The sequence below is a fragment of the Barbus barbus genome (genome assembly GCF_936440315.1).
Source record: "Barbus barbus genome assembly, chromosome: 7".
Lineage (NCBI taxonomy): Eukaryota > Metazoa > Chordata > Actinopteri > Cypriniformes > Cyprinidae > Barbus > Barbus barbus.
Window position 1 is genome coordinate 10,834,661 of NC_136735.1, and position 22,097 is coordinate 10,856,757.

At 36.2% G+C, this 22,097-nt stretch overlaps 2 protein-coding genes across 3 annotated transcripts; one reads left to right on the forward strand and one right to left on the reverse strand.

Moving 5' to 3' along the window:
• Positions 1 to 675: 675 nt before the first annotated feature.
• On the forward strand, positions 676 to 11,543 carry LOC306872666 (WD40 repeat-containing protein SMU1-like; the record flags this gene model as incomplete). The annotated part of the gene is made up of 13 exons (XM_079421339.1): positions 676 to 953; positions 1,355 to 1,565; positions 1,706 to 1,858; positions 2,935 to 3,045; positions 3,134 to 3,211; positions 3,319 to 3,447; positions 4,029 to 4,148; positions 6,236 to 6,352; positions 7,450 to 7,577; positions 10,282 to 10,408; positions 10,504 to 10,671; positions 11,076 to 11,228; positions 11,445 to 11,543. Exons 1-13 carry the CDS (start codon positions 928 to 930, stop codon positions 11,541 to 11,543), a joined length of 1,620 nt encoding a protein of 539 aa, XP_079277465.1. The 5' UTR covers positions 676 to 927.
• A 1,058-nt stretch (positions 11,544 to 12,601) lies between these two features.
• LOC306872621 (dnaJ homolog subfamily A member 1-like) lies at positions 12,602 to 21,027 on the reverse strand. 2 transcript variants are annotated; one of them, XM_079421257.1, is made up of 9 exons: positions 20,873 to 21,027; positions 20,330 to 20,478; positions 19,939 to 20,119; positions 19,537 to 19,641; positions 18,909 to 19,136; positions 18,702 to 18,816; positions 15,980 to 16,095; positions 15,366 to 15,466; positions 12,602 to 13,967 (listed from the first exon to the last, which is right to left on the reverse strand). In XM_079421257.1, the coding sequence occupies exons 2-9, from the start codon at positions 20,459 to 20,461 to the stop codon at positions 13,746 to 13,748; spliced, it is 1,200 nt and encodes a 399-aa protein (XP_079277383.1). In that variant the 5' UTR covers positions 20,462 to 20,478; positions 20,873 to 21,027; the 3' UTR covers positions 12,602 to 13,745. The 2 variants fall into 2 exon arrangements, with proteins under 2 accessions (XP_079277383.1, XP_079277384.1); XM_079421258.1 differs by having other exon boundaries at positions 20,330 to 20,483; positions 20,873 to 20,986.
• Between the last annotated feature and the right edge of the window lie 1,070 nt (positions 21,028 to 22,097).

Genomic DNA, 22,097 nt, shown 5'->3' on the forward strand with positions numbered 1-22,097 from the left:
TTCATATTTAAAAGTATTGCATTTTCCCAACATTTTTAACTTGTGTTCAAAAATATTTAAAACCTTAATCTTGTAAAATTATTCATGCATTGTTGATAGTATGCGCACTGTGAACATTAAAATGAGCAAAAATAAATTTCAAAGAGAAGTATGAACACCGATGACGAGTTGCACTGTCCAAAATGTTTGTGGTATAAATGTGCTTTTTTTTTTTACTTGAAGCATATGTTGTCTTTTTCCTTTATTTTGTTGTCAGAGTGCACCAGAACGCTTCATTTACATGTTAAATTCTCAAAAAAACAAACAAATCTTCTGCCTCTAGACCCCCTACAAGGGTGAAATTACGAACTATGTCACCCTCTTTTGACCTCTTCTGAGTTGGTATGATAATAGTACCAGCAACAATCTTTTTTGATACTAGTGTTGCAGGCGTGTTTTTTTTAATAGTAAAACTATTAGCTTAAAGCGAGTAATCTAAACCACGGATTCCTAAATAAGATACTTTGTTAATACGGCTTGCCATAACAGACCCAAGCGGGGGTGCGACACCTGTGATGCTAAAATATAAAATCTTTATATATTTTGTTAAAGATGATGAGGGTCTGTGCAGTTGTGTGTTCCTTATAAAAGATGATTGATTGAACCATATTCATTGTGCTGCTTATAATACATCAGGTTTATGGCTTTGATGCGCACCATCTGCCTGCACGGTCTCTCGGCACCTGATGGCAACGTAGCAAAAATCCGCAACAATTTGTGAGAGGTTTCTGTGATTTCAGACGTGTGAGCAATAAATACAACAGCACGTGTATTGGGCGGTCACGGCCACACGGTGTTCACGTGGCTGAGGACCAACACAGCAGCGCAGGCGAAGGCGAAGGCTGGCACAATATATCTAGACGCGATTTCATCCACAGCCTCGCAGCCATGGACCTTGAAGTGGAATCAGCAGAGTAAGTAAAGCGCTATTCGCTTCTAATGGAATGGATATGATTCGAACACTTAGAGCGTTTAATGATCTTATGATTCCAGAAAAAGAAACAAAATCCCAATGATTTATTATGGATGGATACACCTAAGCTTGTGATTTGGAATCATTTTTGTAATAGCACAAACTGGATGATATCGCGAATGTCAGTATTTATGACTTATATAGCGATAAACAAAAGTTTCGAGTAGAATTTAATAATTAAAACCGCTACCAGTCTCAGCATATTTAGTTAAGGATAATTTTTTTCACAACCCCAACAGCTAGTAAAAGTAATGTCGATTAAACCCTGCCGTGAAATACAGATACAGACTGTTTTTGTAAAGTTCAGGTGACATCTCGTTTTAAAGTATTAACTTTTCGCAGCGTGATTCGTCTGATCATGCAATATCTGAAGGAAAATAATTTGCACCGTACTCTGGCGACGCTTCAAGAGGAGACGGCAGTCTCGCTCCACACGGTCGACAGCATCGACAGCTTCATCTCCGACATCAACAACGGGCAATGGGATATAGTGCTGCTAGCAATCCAGTATCTGAAACTTCCTGACAAGCTGCTCATTGACTTGTACGAACAGGTAAAATTAAAATAAGTGTCATAATTCAATAAATTTCATATATATCGCAAGTGCAGAAATGGTCTTTATGCAGCCATATACTATTCAGTTTGAGTTCATGCTTTCTTAATGAACTGAGAGATGTCTGGTTGTATGTGTAGATTGTGCTGGAGTTGATTGAGTTGGGTGAGCTGGGAGCTGCTCAGAGTTTACTAAAGCAGACCGATCCCATGATCATGCTGAAGCACACTCAACCTGAGCGCTACTCGCACCTGGAGACCCTTCTCACAAAACCAGTTTTTGACTCGCAAGAGGCAAGTGTTCAAATTGTATCATTCATTAATTGGATTAATGGTTTAGGTGAGATTTTTAGATGCATAAATAGCTGGGAAATTAATATTGGTAATTTTCCCTCGAGTTCAGGGGTTGCCACAGCTGTAGGCTACACCTCAAATGTAAAATATTTATTTAACTTACCCTTTGAGATTTTATTTCAATAATTTGTCACATGTAATCACATTTCCATGTTAAAATATTGAATATTTTTTATTAAGAGTTATTCAGGAAAATATGATTGTCTTATCAAAGTGATATAAAGTTGTGTTGCTAAAATGAGTACACCCACCTGAAAGTTACGAAAATAAAACGAAACTCTAATTTAAAAAACTGAAGATATAAATATAGTTGTAAAAAACAATTGTCTTGTTAAATAAATAATAATAATAACATTTGATAATTATAAGCGTCTTCCAGCATGAACAACCTTAATTATTTAAAACAGTGTATATTCTACCATATATGTGACCCTGGACCACAAAACCAGTCATAAGGATGAATAAATAAGCTGAATAAATAAGCCCTCCATTGATGTATGATTTGTTAGGATAAGACAATATTTGGTCGAGATACAACTATTTGAAAGTCTGGAATTTGAGAGTGCATAAAAATCAAAATATTGAGAAAATTACCTTTAAAGTTGTCCAAATGAAGTTCTTAGCAGTGCATATTACGAATGAAAAATTGAGTTTTGATATATTTATGGTAGGAAATTTACAAAAAAATCTTCATGGAACATAATCTTTACTTAATATCCTAATGATTTTTGCCATAAAAGAAAAATCAATAACTTTGAATCATACAATGTATTGTTGGCTATTGCTAAAGATATACCATGCTACTTTTGACTGGTTTTGTGGTCCAGGGTCACGTAGGTGGGTAGATAGATAGATACACTTCATAATTTTTATTTTAACGGAATGGATCACACTGGAAGCCAGGCACATTCAAGTTACAAAAGGCTGCATCCGCTCTTAAAAATGTGGTGGAAAAAAATAAAATGGATAATAATTTTTTGATTTACTCTTTTATACGTCTTTCCACCGGCCTACAGGCGTATCCAGTGGGCAGCAGTAAAGAGAAGCGCAGGCTGGCTATCGCTCAAGCTTTTGCAGGAGAAGTCTGTTTGGTGCCACCTTCCCGTCTCATGGCTCTCCTTGGCCAGGTTTGCTAGCTTTTTATCTTTTTTGTCCTAACCTGTTGCAGTCTATATCTATTGCACTGCATGCATCACACGCCCTTTGTATTTATAGGGCCGTATCTGTGAGGGGGCTTTATACAGGTTACAGGAAACCAAAGCACTAAGGCAGTTTGGCTCATTAGCAATGTTGGTGAGTAAAGAAAATCTCTACTACTGGAGCAGTATTACTTGGCTTTTTCTTTTTCAACTTTACATCCTCTACTCTTTTTCTCTATTTCCCACACTTTGTCTTTGAAGTCATTGAAGTGGCAGCAGCACCAGGGTCTCTTACCTCCAGGTATGTCTTTGGAACTTTTCCGGGGCAAAGGTGCATTGAAGGACATGGAGGAAGAGCGCTTCCCTACTCAGCTTAGTCGCCTCATAAAGGTGCTGTAAATACAACAGTGTATTATAAATGATTATTCTTACAGTTTGGAAAAGGTGGTGCAATTGTTTTAATATAAGATAGAATAAAAGAAATCGTTGATGGATGCTATTCCTGTCTGCATTATAAGGCATCTTATCTGAATATCCTACATGCTTCAGGCCTCAGCATATGCACGTTTAATTGCTTTTGTGACCTGAGGCTTTCATCTGTATCTTGAACTCTCTGTGTTCTACCTTGCTCACTTTAACACCACACGTTTGGATTAATATCAACACACCATTTTTGGGTGGTTTATAGTGTCCCAAAGCAGGCTGACATTGTCTAGGTCAGGGCTTTTCAATTTGGGATCCAGGGAACCCTAGGGGATCACAAAGGGGTGCTAAGATATCCGCCAAAAGATCTATAGAAATGTATTTAAATAAAATGATTAAAAACATGAAAAAAAAAAAAAAAAATTCAGAGTAGTCAAAGTTGCATTAACTCAAAACTGCTTTGGAACAATATTTATAAAGCAATTTATTAAAACAAGATTAATATATTTTTATTAAATTTTTTCCCCCCTATTTTCTGTATGATACAGTTTGGGCCAAAGTCCCATGTAGAGTGTGCACGATTCTCCCCTGATGGACAGTACTTGATTACTGGATCTGTTGATGGTTTCATTGAAGTCTGGAACTTCACCACTGGTAAAATTCGCAAGGTGAGTATATACTGGCCATCAAAAAAACAAAATAAAAAAAAACTGTATTTCACATAAATTAGTAAAAACATTTGTTTTTAATCATTTTTCTTATAAAATAATTATGTAACAGTTAATATTACTTTAATATAATAATAATGTAATTATATAATATTTTTTTATATATACACTACTGGTCAGAAGTTTAGAATAATTAAGATTTTTGAAAGGAGTCTCATGCTCACCAAGCATGCATTTATTTGATAAAAAACAAATATTATTAGAGTGAAATATTATTACAGTTTGAATTTGAAATAAAAAAGTTTTTATATACTTTAAAATGTAATACCAACACTGTAAATATTACGAATAAAGGAGTAAATAACATTTTAAAACATATTAAAACAGAAAAAATTATTTAATATTTTAATAACATTTCATAATATTTTACCGTTTTTTTACTGTATTTCTGATCAAATAAATGCAGCTTTCTTTCAAAAACATTAAAAAAACGTAATTATTTCAAACAGTGTATATTCTACTATATATATCCTATGATGGATAGGGGCCAGTGGAGAGAGCAGCAGAGTTTAAATGTGAGTGTACTTGGGAAGGTTGAGTCTCAGCTGGGCTGCAGTATTCTGGATGAGCTGTAGATGTTTAATTAAATGTGCTGTGTGGTCAGTCACGAGTGAGTCGCCGCAGTCAAGACAATAGCATACCAGGGCCTCTTCCAGAATCCCAGTAGCTTCTCTGTTGAGAAATGTATGACTCGGCAAATGTTCTGTATCATGTCCTGATTTTTGTTGGTATGTGGGCTCTAAAATGACAGGTCTTTGTCCAATGTGATACCAAGGTTTTTGGCATTCTGTGTAGATGAAATCTTTGAGCTGTATAGGGAAATGACAAGGCACTGGCAAGGGTGGTTCTTAGCCAGGATGAACAGCAGCACACCAGTATTCAATATATTCAGCTTTAGATGATGGGCATTCATCCAGGGAGAAATGCTTGCCAGACAAATGATTTGTGAGGGTACTGTAACTGGTTGTCAGAGGATGGGGAGACACAATTAAATTGGTTATCATCACCAAAAGAATCTATGAAAGCTATGAAAGTTGGTAACTGTACTAAATGATGTGTTGTAAATGAACAATAAAACTCTTTGAATTCTTTAATAATAAAACTTCTTGACTTTCATTTGCCTTTTGATAAACGACTTCATATAATCACTGTACCATACCCGATTTATGGTGTGTAGCAGAGATGGTTGTCTTTCCAGCAATGTCTTCCAAGGTTCTCTGACAAATATGCAGTATGTTTACTAAAACGCCTTGAAATGTAATTATAAATTAAAAGTAACGCATATGTAAAAGTAATTACTCTTTAAAAAATGCTGGGTTAAATACAACCCAGCTCTGGATAAAATATGGACAAACCCAACGATTGGGTTGTTTTTGACCCAACGGTTGGGTTACACATTTAACCTAACTGTTAGTTGAAAACAACCCAATTGTTGGGTTTGTCCATATTTAACATAGCATTTTTTAACAGATTCAGTTTGTTTATCTCTATATCCTCAAAGCCTGATCTTCTCAACTACACAGCTCAAGAACATCATCTCCTTGATGCATGAAAGAGGCAACCCACGTATGCTGTCCTAGGCCTGTTTAGTGGGGGCAAAAAATACAAATTCTTAATTTTTCTGTCGGGAGAGCCTTGGTTTCTACTAAAACCTCAGAGGTATAGAATATGGGTCACCCCAACACTCTATGACGTCTGTTAAGTTGAGTTGAGGCAATTGGGGCCAAAAATAAATCCTGCCCCATTCGTGGACTTCCACAACTACTGGGGAATTGTACAGTATGAAACTCAGACTAATACGGAATATAATATGTTGTGGTTGTAGTTCTTCTTTCTGGTAGACATTAGAAAGAACTTTACAACCTCAATCAACCCATCATGTGGGTGTCTCATCATATGCTATTTCATGTCCCCTAATTAGACAGTGTCTGAAAACCTTATTTTTTATTATAACATGATGTAATGCCATTTTGTGTGGTTAAATGGGTGCGATGGTCTGCTTGTCTGTTTGTTTCTTGTGTGAGTAGGATCTGAAGTACCAAGCTCAGGATAATTTCATGATGATGGATGAGGCTGTTCTGTGTCTGGCAGTAAGTCACGACTCTGACATGATCGCCTCTGGAGCTCAGGATGGAAAGATACAGGTATGGCCCTTCAATTAACCGATCAGCATTTCCACTTGTATGTTTCGAATCGTACACAATCTCTAGTATTAGTCCATTTGAAACTATAATTTATATTTTTCAAAATGACAAATCAGAAATTAAAACTGATATAAAGAAAATAATCTTTGTTGAGTGAAATGCTATTGGTCATATATATACCGGAAGGGGTAGAGATTTGAAAGGTAGTAGAACTTGAACCTACATGCTTGATTTCTTGAAGTAAGAGACATTCTTACTCATTATCACAAATGAATACTTTCACAAACTGTCTTTCTCGTTTTGAGTCATACTTGAAGAAAGATTTTTGTTGTATGGCTACAACATGTAGTTTGGTGTCAGTAAGGTATACAGTATATTTTTAAAGAAATTAATACTTTTATTCTGCAAGGATGCATTGAATTTATCAAAAGCGACACTAAAGTCATTTAGAATGTTTTTAGAATTTCGAATAAACTTCACAGCACAACTGGTCTCAACTTTGACAATAGTAATGTTTCTCGAGAATGATGAGGATCATGTGACACTGAAAACTGGAGTAATGACTGCTGAATATTCAGCTTTTCCATTACATTTAAAAAAAAAATAATTATGTATAAAACAGTTTTTCAACATTCTAAAAATATTTCACAATATTACTGTTTTTAGTATTTTTTGATCAAATAAATCAGCCTTAGTGAGCACTTAAAAAACCCCTTTAGGCTTTTCAGAGGTATTGTTAGAGACCTCAGTCTCAGGGGGCAGTAGATCTGAAGGCAAATGTTAATTAAATGCTGTAAGCCCTTATATATTTAGTCTTTTAATCATACAGCATCTGATTACAGTTGTAAAGGCAGTCCTTTATAACATGTAGAGCGGTAGAGTAACTGATCTATCTTTATTATTTAAAAATCCCTGTTTAGATGTGATCTCTGCTCAGCATTTCATAGTGCACAGAGCTAAAAAATCAGATTTTTCATCTTCACTGAATGATGATGTTCCCAATTGACTCTCATTGCACACATCAGTTCAGCTGAATGGATTTTAGTTTTCTCAGTTTAGTCTGTTATGTAATAAGATGTATCATTTTGTTATTCCAGGTTTGGAGGATTCTGAACGGGACGTGTCTGAATAGAATAGAACGAGCCCACAGCAAAGCAGTCACCTGTGTCTGTTTCAACAAGGACAGCAGTCAACTACTAAGTGCCTCCTTTGACCAGATCATCAGGTTCAACATATATTACAAATCCGACTTTTTGCACTGTTTTGCTAATTATTTCATAATTGTGTATTGAAGATGGTTTCTGACATTCTACATCTGTTTTCTAATTCTGTCATGTCATGATTTGAGTGGCTCTCATTTGACAGATACTCCAAGGTCACAAAAGTAAAAATTGAGCAAAAAAATCACAAATGCATAATTATGACCGATCATACTTTATTGATCCGTGGTGTAACTTCAGAGGAATCTTGCACATTCTCAGTATTAATATTTATCATATATAGCTGGTGTTAAGTTGTAATTACAAAAATTAATTAATAACAACACAATAAATTCATTAAACAATGGGGATTTAAAGAGGTTAATTAAGAGGTTAATTATAATGATAAAATGCTTTTTTTAATCCTTTTTTTTTTTTTATTAAAAAACTAAGGTGCAAATGCTAATTTCAAAAGCTGAATTCAAGATTTGGTGGTACTAGACCATAATTAGAGATTTACAAGACATTTTAAAAAGGTTTTTGATGGGGAACACCAAATTAGGTAAAAGATATTCAGCACAGCACAAGGGTTAAAGGGATAGTTCAACCAAAAATGAAAATTCTGTCATCATTTACTCATACTTCAGTTGTTCCAAACCTGTCCCAAACTATTTTTTTTCCATACTATGGAAGTCAGTGGCTTCTGTCAACTGTTTGGTTACCAACATTCTTCAAAATATCTATGAAATATTCTATCAAAATATCTTGTGTTCAACAGAAGAGAGGATCTCATACAGGTTTAGAACAACTTGAGGGGCGAGTAAATGATGACAGAACTTTCATTTTGGTTGAACTATATACCTTTCAAAGCAATCAAAAAGAAGAAACAAGCACATTCCTAAAAAGTTCTCAAAGTTTTTCTTTTAAGTAAGACAATAACAGTTAAGAAGAATTTTATTAAGAATATTATGTGAATCTGGCCACAAATGTTCATTTTGCTGGTACCCAGATTAGGTAATGGAGGTGCATTGCCCAGATTTTGTGTTACTCTTAAGATAATTGCCGTGATTTTATTGCTAAGCGGATGGAAAAGAGACAAAAGGTAGAGATCTCACAATAGAAGCATATTTTGCATGAGAAGCAAGATGATCAGTTGCTATTCAATAACCAATAAGTGCCAGTAGGAACAGTAGGCTACCATAGTGAAATGTTTTGCCATGGATACTTTGTAGTCAGAAATGGCGGAGGAGGAGGAGGAAATCTGAAGTCGTGGTCTGGGTGTTAAACATCATTAGGAATATTCCGTCACATGCCTAGACTCAGCATCTCTCCCTCTCTCGCAGACCAGACTGCAGTACTTCTACAGCTGGGTGTCAGTTCTAGGCTCTCATGGAGCATGTGGGTGGAAAGAAACATGATTGGCCACGTGCGTGAGAGAGGCAGCACGCACAGATAATGTGTTTCTGTTTCTCGCTCAGCTACCTAAAAAGCAGCGGACTGAGGCAGACGTTTTGTCATTCCACCGCCTTAGCTGGATAGGGAACGGGAGGGGGGTGAAATGGCAAGCTGCTCTGCTATTGGCCCCTTATTGATAAATACAAGCCCCTCCCCTTTTGCAATGGATTGGATTTATGCTCTCAGTAGTGTGTGACACGTGAATGCCACCCTGGGTTTAAAGATGATGCATAAAAGGTTACCTTCCTTGTTTGTTTATGTCATTGGTCACCTTTGGATCAGTGATTGTATTTGGAAGCCTTTGGAGGAAAGTAGTACATTTAAGGGATTTGGTAAGTGCACAAAACAAATGACAGTGTAGACATATTTCAGTGAACATGCTGTATTTTTGTTTTGTTTTCTTTTATGGACAGAGAGAGATGAATTGGATAAAACTGAAATGAATCAAGACCTAGGTGTTAAGAGTCATCAGGAATATTCCATCACATGCCCAGAGCGAAAGTCTCTCCCTCCCTCTCTCTATCTCTCTCTCTCTCAGTCCTGACTGCAGCAGTTCTGCGGCTGGGCGGCAGTGCTAGACTCTCATGGTGCATGTGGGTGGAATTTCATGTGCATGAGAGAAGAGTGTTTTTCAGTAAAGATGGTAGAATCACGTTGAGAGTTGCAGTGAAAGGTTTTTTTTTTTTTTTTTGCTGTCGTCTTCTGTTATGACCCTGATGTGTGACTTTTATATTCTCTTTGAGTTTTGATAATAACGATTGATTGATGACATCAAAATATTGCTTTTTGTTTTATTGTGGTTTGATGTTTTGTTTTGTTTTTTTGTTTAGGTTCGTTTATTGTTTTGTTTATTACTCCTTTGCTCAAGCTTTACTTTTGAAAGACTTGTTGAATTTGTGAATTGTGATGATGATACAATCAAAATGCAGACAAAAGTTGTGTTGTTTTGCTGTCTTCATGACATCATAAAGGTTTTTTTTGTTGCGTTTGGCTTTTTGTTTTGTTTTGGGTGTCACTCTTTTGTTCCTTCATAAAGAAATTAAGTTGAATCATGTTGTATATTTTGCAGACAAAAGTTGTTTTGCTGTCTTCTATTGTGACCTTGATTATTTTTTTTTTTTTATGAAAATTATTTTTATTGATCTTTAACGTCTCTTTGTGGACAATGTTATATTGTATTTCGTTTTTCGTCACACCTTTGCTAAAGCTTCACTTTCAAAAGAATGAATTTTTGAACTGTGGTTACATTTCTAACTCTTGGGTTTCTTTTATCAGGCTTCATGGTTTGAAATCAGGAAAAATGCTGAAGGAGTTTAGAGGCCATACGGCTCATATAAATGACGTCACCTTCTCACACGATGGCCAGCATGTCATCAGCGCGTCAGCAGATGGCACAGTAAAGGTAAGAGACTATTACGAGTGGTTCACCACAGTATGAACTATGCATATTTATTTAGTTTTTTCCTTGCTTAACTGTTTAACTGTCTTTTTATTCAGGTCTGGATCATGAAGACAATGGATTGCACCCACACAATAAAAACCCCTGACATTCCTGAGGGTACAGACATCACTGTTAACAACGTCGTGCTTGTCCCAAAGACTCCTGAGCACTTTGTAGTGTGCAATAGGACCAACACGGTGGTTGTTACAAACATTCATGGCCAGGTGAGTACAAAAATTAACCAGCAAGATTCTCTGCATACTCCTCATGATTATTTTAAAATGCGCACGCTAGAATGAACACTACAATAACCGGTTTTCATATTTGGCTTAAATTAACACCATTTATGAATCAGAAACCTTGACTAAAGGCTGGTTTGTTGAGCAGAAGTTTAAAAAAAGCAGCAAATTTCCAATGCAGGTTGTGAGGTTTGCTAAAAATAGCTACGCACTTATTATTCAGACCGACTGATGGCGTATAGGGCGTACCCTGTTCAGCTGTCTCACCCACTCTTTTCTTGACGTACTTGATGACTCACTCTCGCATGCTTTTTGGTACTCTCTGAAGCGTGCCTTATCCATTTGTGTTGCACTCTCACTCTCATGCCCCCCTCTCTTTTCCTTCCCAGGTGATGAGGAGTTTCTGTTCAGGCGTAAGAGAGGGGGCAGACTTTGTTTCCTGCACGTTGTCTCCACGTGGAGAGTGGATTTATTGTGTGGGAGAAGACTATGTGCTGTACTGCTTCAGCACCATCACTGGCAAGCTAGAGAGAACCCTCACGGTACCGTCCGCCCTCACAGCTTATGCTGCATATCCACGAGATCTGTTTTAGTCGGGTGAAGTGTGATAGGTTCACAGCTAAAGTTGTCTTCTCGGTATTCCAGAACAATTGGTATTTATATTCAAAACATATAACTCTAGTTAGGACTAGTTGGAGATATACCAAAACTGAATTGGATATAAAAATGAAAAATGTTTCTGTGTGCATCCTCCATAGGTACATGAAAAAGATGTGATTGGCATAACTCACCACCCTCATCAGAATCTCATCGCCACATACAGCGAGGATGGCCTACTCAAACTCTGGAAGCCTTGAGTTGCATCTTTCATAATATGGACTTTTTTATGAACATAAAAAAGGTGTTTTATGTTCTGGATTTGTGGTATTCCAGCACACATGCATATGTCTCTGCCTTTATATGACTGCTATGATATTGGTCTTCCATTTAAAGCACTCAAAAACATTCATGCTTCTGTTGAACCTTAGTATCAGCACTGAGATGAAGGACCTCTTCGACATCTGAAACGAACTACATCCAATTTCGTAATACTAACGTTCTTCTGAAGCCTCTAGTGGAAAACAAGAACAACTGCATGGATGTACTAGTCTTTTACTATTATTAAGGGCTTTGTAGTATTGTCTGTGATAATATCTGCATGCAAGATTTAGCCCGATCGACATTAATGTGGTAATTGTACTGGTTTTCTTTCCAGACTATTCTTTGACATCTTATATGTGAATGTGTGTAATTTCTTTGATCATTTTGGCCAAAGACAAATAATTTGTGTGTACTTGCTCATAATGTGACCTCGCGCTAGTCTTGGACTCATTGAGGACATTTTCACATATTTGTACTTGTGTACATTTAGAATTCATATGGTACAATATTGTGTTGATTATAACGGTTTAGTGTGTTTTAACACTCAACCAAGCACATCTACTTGTACTGCATGCAAGTGAACATTATGCAGTTACTGCAATACTGTATGAAGTAATCAGTATGGTTTATATTCAGATAATTACAGATTATTTTTATCGAGGATATTCACAATTTTTGTTGAATTTTGGTATAACACTGCTTTACAGTGTAAGTCTCTTGAGTATCTTACTGTGTTAATGTGCTGATATTGCTGCAGTTTAATTAAAATTCAAGCATGAATAATTCATGGCAATCTTTTGAAGAAGATTTGTCATTAAAAGATGCATCATTAACTGGTTAGATGTTGGATTGCTTGATATTTGCAGATCTCCAATAAATCTGTAAAGACATCTTGATAAACAAGATGTACAACCTGATTTAAAAAAACAACTTTTTTTTAGCATAATTAGCCAAATATTAAATCCCCCCCAAAATACAAAACTGACTAAACAAATAACATTGTGACATTTATTTTATAAAGAAAACTACAAATAGCAAAGTTATTGGTCATAATTAAAATTCCACATTTTTCAATTAATCTTCAGTCAATACAGATAATAAAATAAGACTATCAGCAAAAATGAAAATAACAAATGGGATAAAAGTGCATTTGCAATATCCAAAAAAAGTGTCTTCCAAATTTAGGCAGAGTTAACATTTAATAAATTTGCAAAAAGATTTTAGTATTCTTTCAAAATGCTCGACACTTAAGATTTTATGCAGAGGTATTATAGACAGCTCATTCCATTAATGATTTTTTAGTTTGTTTGTTATTTAGATCAAATAAATTCCTTCTAGAAAGGATTTAATATCTTCTTCAATCCTTAAATGGCAAACAAACACATTTAGTTTTGATAAAATCCTTGGCTATTATTTCTTAGTTACATGAAAACAGTAACATGAAAAGTTACAGGGTACTAGACTAAATAATATCAGCCAATTAAGAAGCTACCTAATATCACTTTCTACAAAATAAGGCTTTTAAGAGATGGATCACAGTCTGCCATCAAGATTTTCTTTGTTGAAATGTATTTACAACTTCGTTATTAACCCTCTTATTAGTTCAAAATGTTCTAGAAAAAACATTTAGCAATGAACTGGCACATACCAAATTTCCAACAACATCAAGATTAAACAGTCTAACATGTAACCCACAATTAATTGGCAATAAACAGAACACCACAAAGATTGTAATGTTTTCTCAAACTGATGAAGAAAAATCCATTTTCAGAGTAAATCCATTTTCATGATGAAATTTTGTGGGATTATGGCACAACCAATTTGACCTGAATATCCCTTCCATTTCCACTGTAACTGCTACACAAATTTCCATAGACTCTCCCTTCAGCTGAACCTCTATGGCACTCTATGGCACCAGTCTCAACTCATTTTACTTTTTATTTCACAAATGATTTGCTCAAAATTCTGGATAAGAAGTTACTTCCAAACAATGACACAAGAGGTCGGCACTAAGAGGTCTTATTCTAGGCACAGAACTATTTGAGAGGTAAATAACTTTTTTCCTCTTGGTCCTTTTTTCTTGTGTTCCAGCAGAGGTGGCATTTGTTGTGGAAGGGAGGGTAAGGGAACAGGAATCTCTACGAGGTTTGGCACTGCACACCTCCAGACGGGGAAAAGTCTTCCTCTATATAATGGTAATGATGGCGTTCATGCGTCAGATCACAGTCTTCAAGGTCAGCGTATATATAGAGGTCATCATCCATGCGTTCAGGCTCAATGTTTGACTGTTTTTCAGGTAAGTACCTTTCCAACTCCTTGAGTTTGTTTAATGGAAGGAAGTTCTCTTCAGGGAAGACAACCTTAAGAAGAGAATTAGCAAAATTAGTTTATGTAAACTATTATTGTAAGTGAGAAGAGCAAGAAAATGTAGCTTAACTATTTCTTGTATTTTCTCTGAAATGTATAAAAATGTTTTCCATTACAAATGTCTATATACTTTAAGTTTTCATTTTTGTTTATTTAGCTTTGGTTATTTCAGTTATTCAACTTAAAGACGAAAATGAAAATTGTAGCTGAAATATATATATTTTTTAAATATCTTCATGGCTTCAATGTAACACTAACATGCAAATGTGTTGTTAAATTATTTAAATAGAGATTAAAAAAATATATATATTTCATGTCAAAGTGGCTTTGGCTGTCAAAAATCTTTGGGAATCCACTTAAAAGAACAATTAGAGAGAATCATTAGATTATGAATTATTTACTGGCATTGTGTGAATATGTAATCCATAAAACGTAAAAGTAATGAGCATTATAAAGTGTAACATACAGTGGGGATCGAAAGTTTGGGAACCCCTTGCAGAATCTGTGAAAATGTGGATAATTTTACCAAAATAAGAGCGATCATACAAAATGCATGTTATTTTTTATTTAGTACTGTCCTGAGTAAGATATTTTCCATAAAAGATGTTTACATATAGTCCACAAGACAAAACAATAGCTGAAATTATTAAAATAACCACATTCAAAAGTTTGGGAACCCTTGGTTCTTAATACTGTGTGTGGTTACCTGGATGATCTACGACTGTTTTTTTGTTTTGTGGTGGTTGTTCATGAGTCCCTTGTTTGTTCTGAACAGTTAAACTGAGCACTGTTCTTCAGAAAAATCCTACACAGTATTAAGAACCAAGGGTTCCCAAACTTTTGAATGTGGTTATTTTAATAATTTCAGCTATTTTTTTGTCTTGTGGACTATATGTAAACATCTTTTTTGGAAAATATCTTACTCAGGACAGTACTAAATAAAAAATAACATGCATTTTGTATGATCTCTCTTATTTTGGTAAAATTATCCACATTTTCTCAGATTCTGCAAGGGGTTCCCAAACTTTCGCATGCCACTGTACTCTTATTACGAGTACTTGATTTTTGGAATCTGATTAGGTAATGTAATCAGATCCTACCCAGCCCTCTCTCTTCGTGAGTGTGTGCACGTGTATGAATGAATGAATACATATACACATACATATATATACACACACACACACACACTCATGAATATGCGTTTTAAACTTAATTTCCATAATCTCTGAGAATCCAGAAAGGTCAACATTTTGATAAAAACAGTGTTAATATTAGTTATGACAAAAGCACATCCTATTACAGTTTCAAAATAGTTTGACAAGAAGCAGGAAATGTTCATGGGTCAGTGACATCACCGCATTGAAAAGGTCTATTCAATAATTAGTACTCACGCTGAAAAGGATGATGAGTTTGCCTTTCTCAAATGGCTGACGGTGCAAAGGCATTCCCTCGTTCAGAACACATTTCTTTTCTCCAGGTCTGATCAACTCCCCTATTAATGCAACAAAGACAGACAATACATTTGCTTTACACATATACAGTCATATCAGCTCTGCTATTAAGATTAATTTAACAACTAGCCAAGCTTATATTTTGTAGTTTTTACTCTCTAAATGGATCAGGAGTAAATTGAGAACGATATCAGAACCAGTTACACCAAATCCAGGTAGACCAACTTAAGCACAGCCTACAAGAAGTGATATTCCACACATGCCTGGATGCGTGGTGATATACAAGATCAATAAAGCACTAAGGATTAGGAACTCTGGAAAAGGCAATAGCAACAATGACCATCAGAGTGCCATCTGCCAAGGTTACATAATATCACTCCTGCCATTTTCCCACAGCCAGATCATTATTAAGAGTGGATTTGCTTCCAGGTTCAAGACTAAATTCCATCATGCTGTACACAATGACTTGCTTATCCACCAGCACTGATCCAACATGGTGCTGATGTTATAGAAACCTGCATGCAGTGCTTGAATATGCATGTAGGATGGTTCACCTGGATGGGATGTGATAAGTAGAATTCTGTTGTCCAGTGTGTTTACAGGTTTTTGAAAACCACATAATGACTCTACCAACTGTAGCTCCATGTTCATGATGAGATCCTCTCCTTGTCTGAAAGGAGAAATGGTATGTCAATCATTATGTTTCTTAAATAATATCTATATATTCTATGTTCTGTTCCCTAATTGCATTGTCTAACTGACCAAGTACTGTAACAGGCTGCCCCATATACAGAACACAGAGGATGTGACACTAATCCTGAAATGAATGAGTCTGTGCTGCCATCTCCAGGACATTATCGTAAACGATATACAGTCAGGTCCATAAATATTGGGACATCGACACAATTCTAACATTTTTGGCTCTATACACCACCACAATGGATTTCAATGAAACGAACAAGATGTGCTTTAACTGCAGACTGTCAGCTTTAATTTGAGGGTATTTACATCCAAATCAGGTGAACGGTGTAGGAATTACAACAGTTTGCATATGTGCCTCCCACTTGTTAAGGGACCAAAAGTAATGGGACAGAATAATAATCATAAATCAAACTTTCACTTTTTAATACTTGGTTGCAAATCCTTTGCAGTCAATTACAGCCTGAAGTCTGGAACGCATAGACATCACCAGACGCTGGGTTTCATCCCTGGTGATGCTCTGCCAGGCCTCTACTGCAACCGTCTTCAGTTCCTGCTTGTTCTTGGGGCATTTCCCCTTCAGTTTTGTCTTCAGCAAGTGAAATGCATGCTCAATCGGATTCAGGTCAGGTGATTGACTTGGCCATTGCAATACAGTCCACTTCTTTCCCTTCCAAAACTCTTTGGTTGCTTTTGCAGTATGCTTTGGGTCATTGTCCATCTGGACTGTGAAGCGCAGATAACATTGCCCGAAACACTTCAGAATTCATCCTGCTGCTTTTGTCAGCAGTCACATCATCAATAAATACAAGAGAACCAGTTCCACTGGCAGCCATACATGCCCACGCCATGACACTACCACCACCATGCTTCACTGATGAGGTGGTATGCTTAGGATCATGAGCAGTTCCTTTCCTTCTCCATACTCTTCTCTTCCCCTCACTCTGGTACAAGTTGATCTTGGTCTCATTTGTCCATAGGATGTTGTTCCAGAACTGTGAAGGCTTTTTTAGATGGCATTTGGCAAACTCTAATCTGGCCTTCCTGTTTTTGAGGCTCACCAATGGTTTACATCTTGTGGTGAACCCTCTGTATTCACTCTGGTGAAGTCTTCTCTTCATTGTTGACTTTGACACACATACACCTACCTCCTGGAGAGTGTTCTTGATCTGGCCAACTGTTGTGAAGGGTGTTTTCTTCACCAGGGAAAGAATTCTTCGGTCATCCACCACAGTTGTTTTCCGTGGTCTTCCGGGTCTTTTGGTGTTGCTGAGCTCACCGGTGCGTTCCTTCTTTTTAAGAATGTTCCAAACAGTTGTTTTGGCCACGCCTAATGTTTTTGCTCTCTCTCTGATGGGTTTGTTTTGTTTTTTCAGCCTAATGATGGCTTGCTTCACTGATAGTGACAGCTCTTTGGATCTCATCTTGACAGTTGACAGCAACAGATTCCAAATGCAAACAGCACACTTGAAATGAACTCTGGACCTTTTATCTGCTCATTGTAATTGGGATAATGAGGGAATAACACACACCTGGCCATGGAACAGCTGAGAAGCCAATTGTCCCATTACTTTTGGTCCCTTAACAAGTGGGAGGCACATATTCAAACTGTTGTAATTCCTACACCGTTCACCTGATTTGGATGTAAATACCCTCAAATTAAATCTGAGTCTGCAGTTAAAGCACATCTTGTTCGTTTCATTTGAAATCCATTGTAGTGGTGTATAGAGCCAAACATGTTAGAATTGTGTCGATGTCCCAATATTTATGGACCTGACTGTACCTCTGAAAATAGCATAGCCCTGCATCTTGAAAAACAAAGCCTAATATGACTTAATACGATGATTGTTACTTAAAATCCATCATTCTTTTTTTTTTGTTCATTTAATGCACTTAAGATAATAACAAAATGAAAGCGGTCAAATGTGAAGTTTAAAAATAAGTATAATTGAACAATTTGTGAAGTAGTTGAAAAGTGTTTAAAATAATCAATTTAATGCTGGTGCATAACAAAAGTTATGTACATAATAAAGAGCTTTACATAAACAGGTTTTTAAGTAAATAAAGTTGTTGTTTTTTCTGTTTCAAAAAATTATCTTCTGTAGATGTAGTAAAACACCCACAAATGTGAACGTTCACTGGCCATGATTCTAACCTTGAAATCAGGATTACGCATAAAATAATATCTTCAGAATCAATTCTACATGTGAAAATCAGATGAGAATTGATACAATTGTTATAACCTGACTCAGAGAAAGATAGGAAACATGTCTTCGTGGCAGTTTTCCTGGTGGTTGACACTTACACATTACTTCTTCACCTTACAAATGATTTTTGAAAGCACAAATGCTATGAAATGCACATATTTTGTGAGAAATATGATGTGCTATGCACTATTTTTTGAATCAGCACCCCCCAAAATTAGTTAAAAAAGCAAGCATTGAATTTAATTTAGCAAATATGATGCAGGACAGTGTAATTAGCACTAACTTCAAACTTCAGTGTTACCAGTATTACTTAACAGAGGTCATGTTAATTTAGCTCAACTTCTTACTGATGTCTACAGAGTGGTTTTACCTGGTGAAAACCGGGTGTGCTCTCTGATCTAAGACAATGATGATATCTCCAGGTTCGAGGCCAGGCTCCTGGTCACCCTCCCCATGGAACACTATTTTCTGTCCATCTTTCATACCTGCAATAACATAATCAAGCATAAACAAAAGTAACAAGCGGCAGAGAAAAGATGTTTTGGACTGAACCGTGCTTTTCCTGTCACTTTCTAACCTTTATCAATGTGCACCTCAAGAATCTTCTTCTGCCGTAGTATCTTGCGACCAGCACATGTTTTGCAGCGGTCGCGGTGACCCAGTCGCTGACCTTGCCCCTGACAGCCAGCACAGACTGTTGATATCTGCTGCACCATTCCAGGTGCTAAGTGATGTAGTCTGACCTGGACACCCACCCCATGACACAAAGGACACACTTCAATCACTCCTTTACGACCCCCATGACCTGTAATAAAAAAAAGATAAACTATTCAGCAAAAACAAATACCACCAGAAAAATCAAAACAGTATATCAGTAATACAATGCTTATAAATACATTAAAATTTGTGATACTTTTTAGAGAAAAATGTGCATTTAATTTACCAAAAGTGATAGTACATACTTTCTATTCATCAAAGAATTATAATATAAAATATTTTGTTTTGATACAAAATAGTTTTGAACTGTGAAAATAGTAAGACGACTACGTAATACTGAAAACTGAAGTAACAAGCTGTTAAGAATGGAAGGGGAACATAAGAGACTTCTTTCAAAGAAAACAAAATCTTACCAATATATATGGTAATATAATAAAGTTTAGAAAAGAACCCCTTATACAAATACATTCATTTCAGTCAATTATTACCTTCACACTTGTCACAGATTACATTTTTCTGGACAGCAAGTTTCCTGGTGGCTCCATTATAAAGGTCCTCCAAAGATACAGTCAACTGATGCACCACGTTCTTTCCTGTGTAGAGCAACCACAAGATTTCACTGTAAGATTTTAAATAATTTATGTCTTTTTCAAAGTGCAACGCATGTATGTTAGCCTTAGAACATTTGATCTCCTCGAAAACTGTAAAAAAAAAAGTTGAAAATGGAAATATCTGGCAATAACTTATGTTGTGAACTGAAAAAGGTCTGATTCCTTTGAAAAACAAGCTGTTCTTTGGAACATACACAAATTCATGTTGTCCCTGGAAGATTATCAGGTTTTGCACAAATTGTGGAGTCTGTAGTTAAGAAAGAAATGTAGGCTACTTACCTCTCCTCTCCCTGTGCATGCGTCCCCCTCCTCCAAAGAACATGTCAAAAATGTCCATGGGGGAGCCAAAACTTGGCCCTCCATTTCCTCCTTCCTTAATCGCCTTCTCACCCCCTCTGTCATACACTTCTCTCTTCTTGGCATCTGATAAAACCTCGTAAGCTTGGGAGATCTGTTTGAACTGGAAATACAAAACAGTGAAAAGGACATAAAATCTAAACACAAGGTCCACACTTTGAGACCATCCAGATGATCTCTAAACTGCTCTTTATATTCATATATATTTATATATTTCCCCCAAATTACAAAATCACTCAAATATAAGGGAACTATTAGAGAATTTGTACTTAATACTAGACATTGATTATACATAATATTGTGTCAGTCTTACCCTTTCCCCCTCTGTTGGATTTTTATCTGGGTGGTATTTCAGTGCCAGTTTACGATAAGCCTTCTTTAGCTCTTCATGGCTGGCGTTAGGCTTTACACCCAGCATATCATAAAAACCAGTCTCTTTCACCATAGTTGCCTCCCAACAGGCTATTCTAGTCAAAAGTAAAATAAAATAAAAAAAATACACTGAAATATACATTTGACAGTTGGATAATTATTTCATTAGCATTAACCGTGTTAGAATTACTCTAAAGCTTGCACATATTTTCAGTCTCGTTATATATGCTTCGTAGAAATCAATTACAATTACATCAAACTCGCCATAAAATTCGCAGATTTAATTCGACCAACCGTTTTAAAACAAGTGATTTAGTCCTCTTTAACAAATTTTGTTTCACAATCACGCGAAATTAAATGTCAAGCTATACGGCGACTGTTACTAAAAACCAGAATTTTAGATAAAAACAAAGCCAAAAAGAAACAAAACAAAGACAACAATCACGTGATCCATAGCATTTTATTTTAATAAATCGTCAAGTACCGTGAAATCCCTTGTCGTTTTATGTCTCCGTGTTACCAAACAATACACTTCCAGAATCTTCCAGCAGCTCTCTTCTTCGTCTTCTTCTTCTTCTTCTTCTGCTGGAGCGGGATTGAACTTTGATCGCCGCGCGACCTATTTCTGCCACCTACTGTACGTAGTGACGTACGACAGGCAATGGTTTAATTAACGTGTTTTTATCAGCATTTCAATAACTCTCCCTGGGCGAGCATTCTCTTTCATCTGTATTATTTATATAAATCACTAGGCTTAGTTCACAATTTAAGTTTAATTATCACTAATTATATAAAACAATTCTGTTATTGTAGTTGTGGCTGCTTCTCTTCACATTAAGCCATGAAACACAGCTGCCAGGCTCAAATCTTTGCAAAAGGATCACTCGCCCGAACAGGGACTTGAACCCTGGACCCTCAGATTAAAAGTCTGATGCTCTACCGACTGAGCTATCCGGGCTTCGAAAGATTATGCTCTTACAGCGACATCTATTTCCTAACTGTGTAGTTGCACGAAACTGCATTTGAGGAAATGTACTTCTTTTATGCCTTTAAAACGTGCCAATAAGGAACCTTCCTAACGAGGGCGCGAGGGATTTATGTCCGAATAACTAGTTTTCAAAAGACAACGTGATAATATAAATTCCAACACTATTTGCTTTCCTGCAGATTCCTGGCGAGGTTCTCTATATAAACGACAGATGGCGCTGTATGTAAATGTCGACCTTCAGGGTCTTGAACTGAAGATCATTGTCAGAGTCTGACATGTTTTGTAGCTGCATCGCTATACAGCCATTGTAAGATGCAAAAAGGGAATTCAGTATTTCCTTTGTGAAAATGTGAGCATGTTCTCAACAAATACATTCCAATAATTTTATTACATTATAATAGTCTATTATTGTATGTAATACATGGCACTTTTTTACTTATTCTCAGGTTTTAAAACATTAATTAGGCAACAAAATATTCTACTTGTGTTTATGATAACAAAAACAGATCCAAAACATTTACTAGCAGTAGTGTCACTGATTTAACATGACTCTGGCCTGGCTTAACAACCCATGCTTTTCATTTCTTTAGTCCCTTATATAAAAACTTTAGCATAAAAATGCATGTTTTGGTGATGTTCTGTGTCTTAAGTTTTATAATATTTAGTGATACATAGAATTCAACAGTCTACAACTTAAGTGTGTTTATATAGGTCAGTTTTT

Bases quoted from the DNA above. Each gene is read 5' to 3' on its own strand.
- LOC306872621 (XM_079421257.1), bottom strand. From the start codon at position 20,461: ATGGTGAAAGAGACTGGTTTTTATGATATGCTGGGTGTAAAGCCTAAC. The intron at 20,120-20,329 runs GTAAGACTGACA...TTGTATTTCCAG, and splicing joins ATCCAACAGAGGGGGAAAGG to TTCAAACAGATCTCCCAAGC. The intron at 13,968-15,365 runs GTGAGTACTAAT...TCTCTTCTTAAG, and splicing joins AACTCATCATCCTTTTCAGC to GTTGTCTTCCCTGAAGAGAA.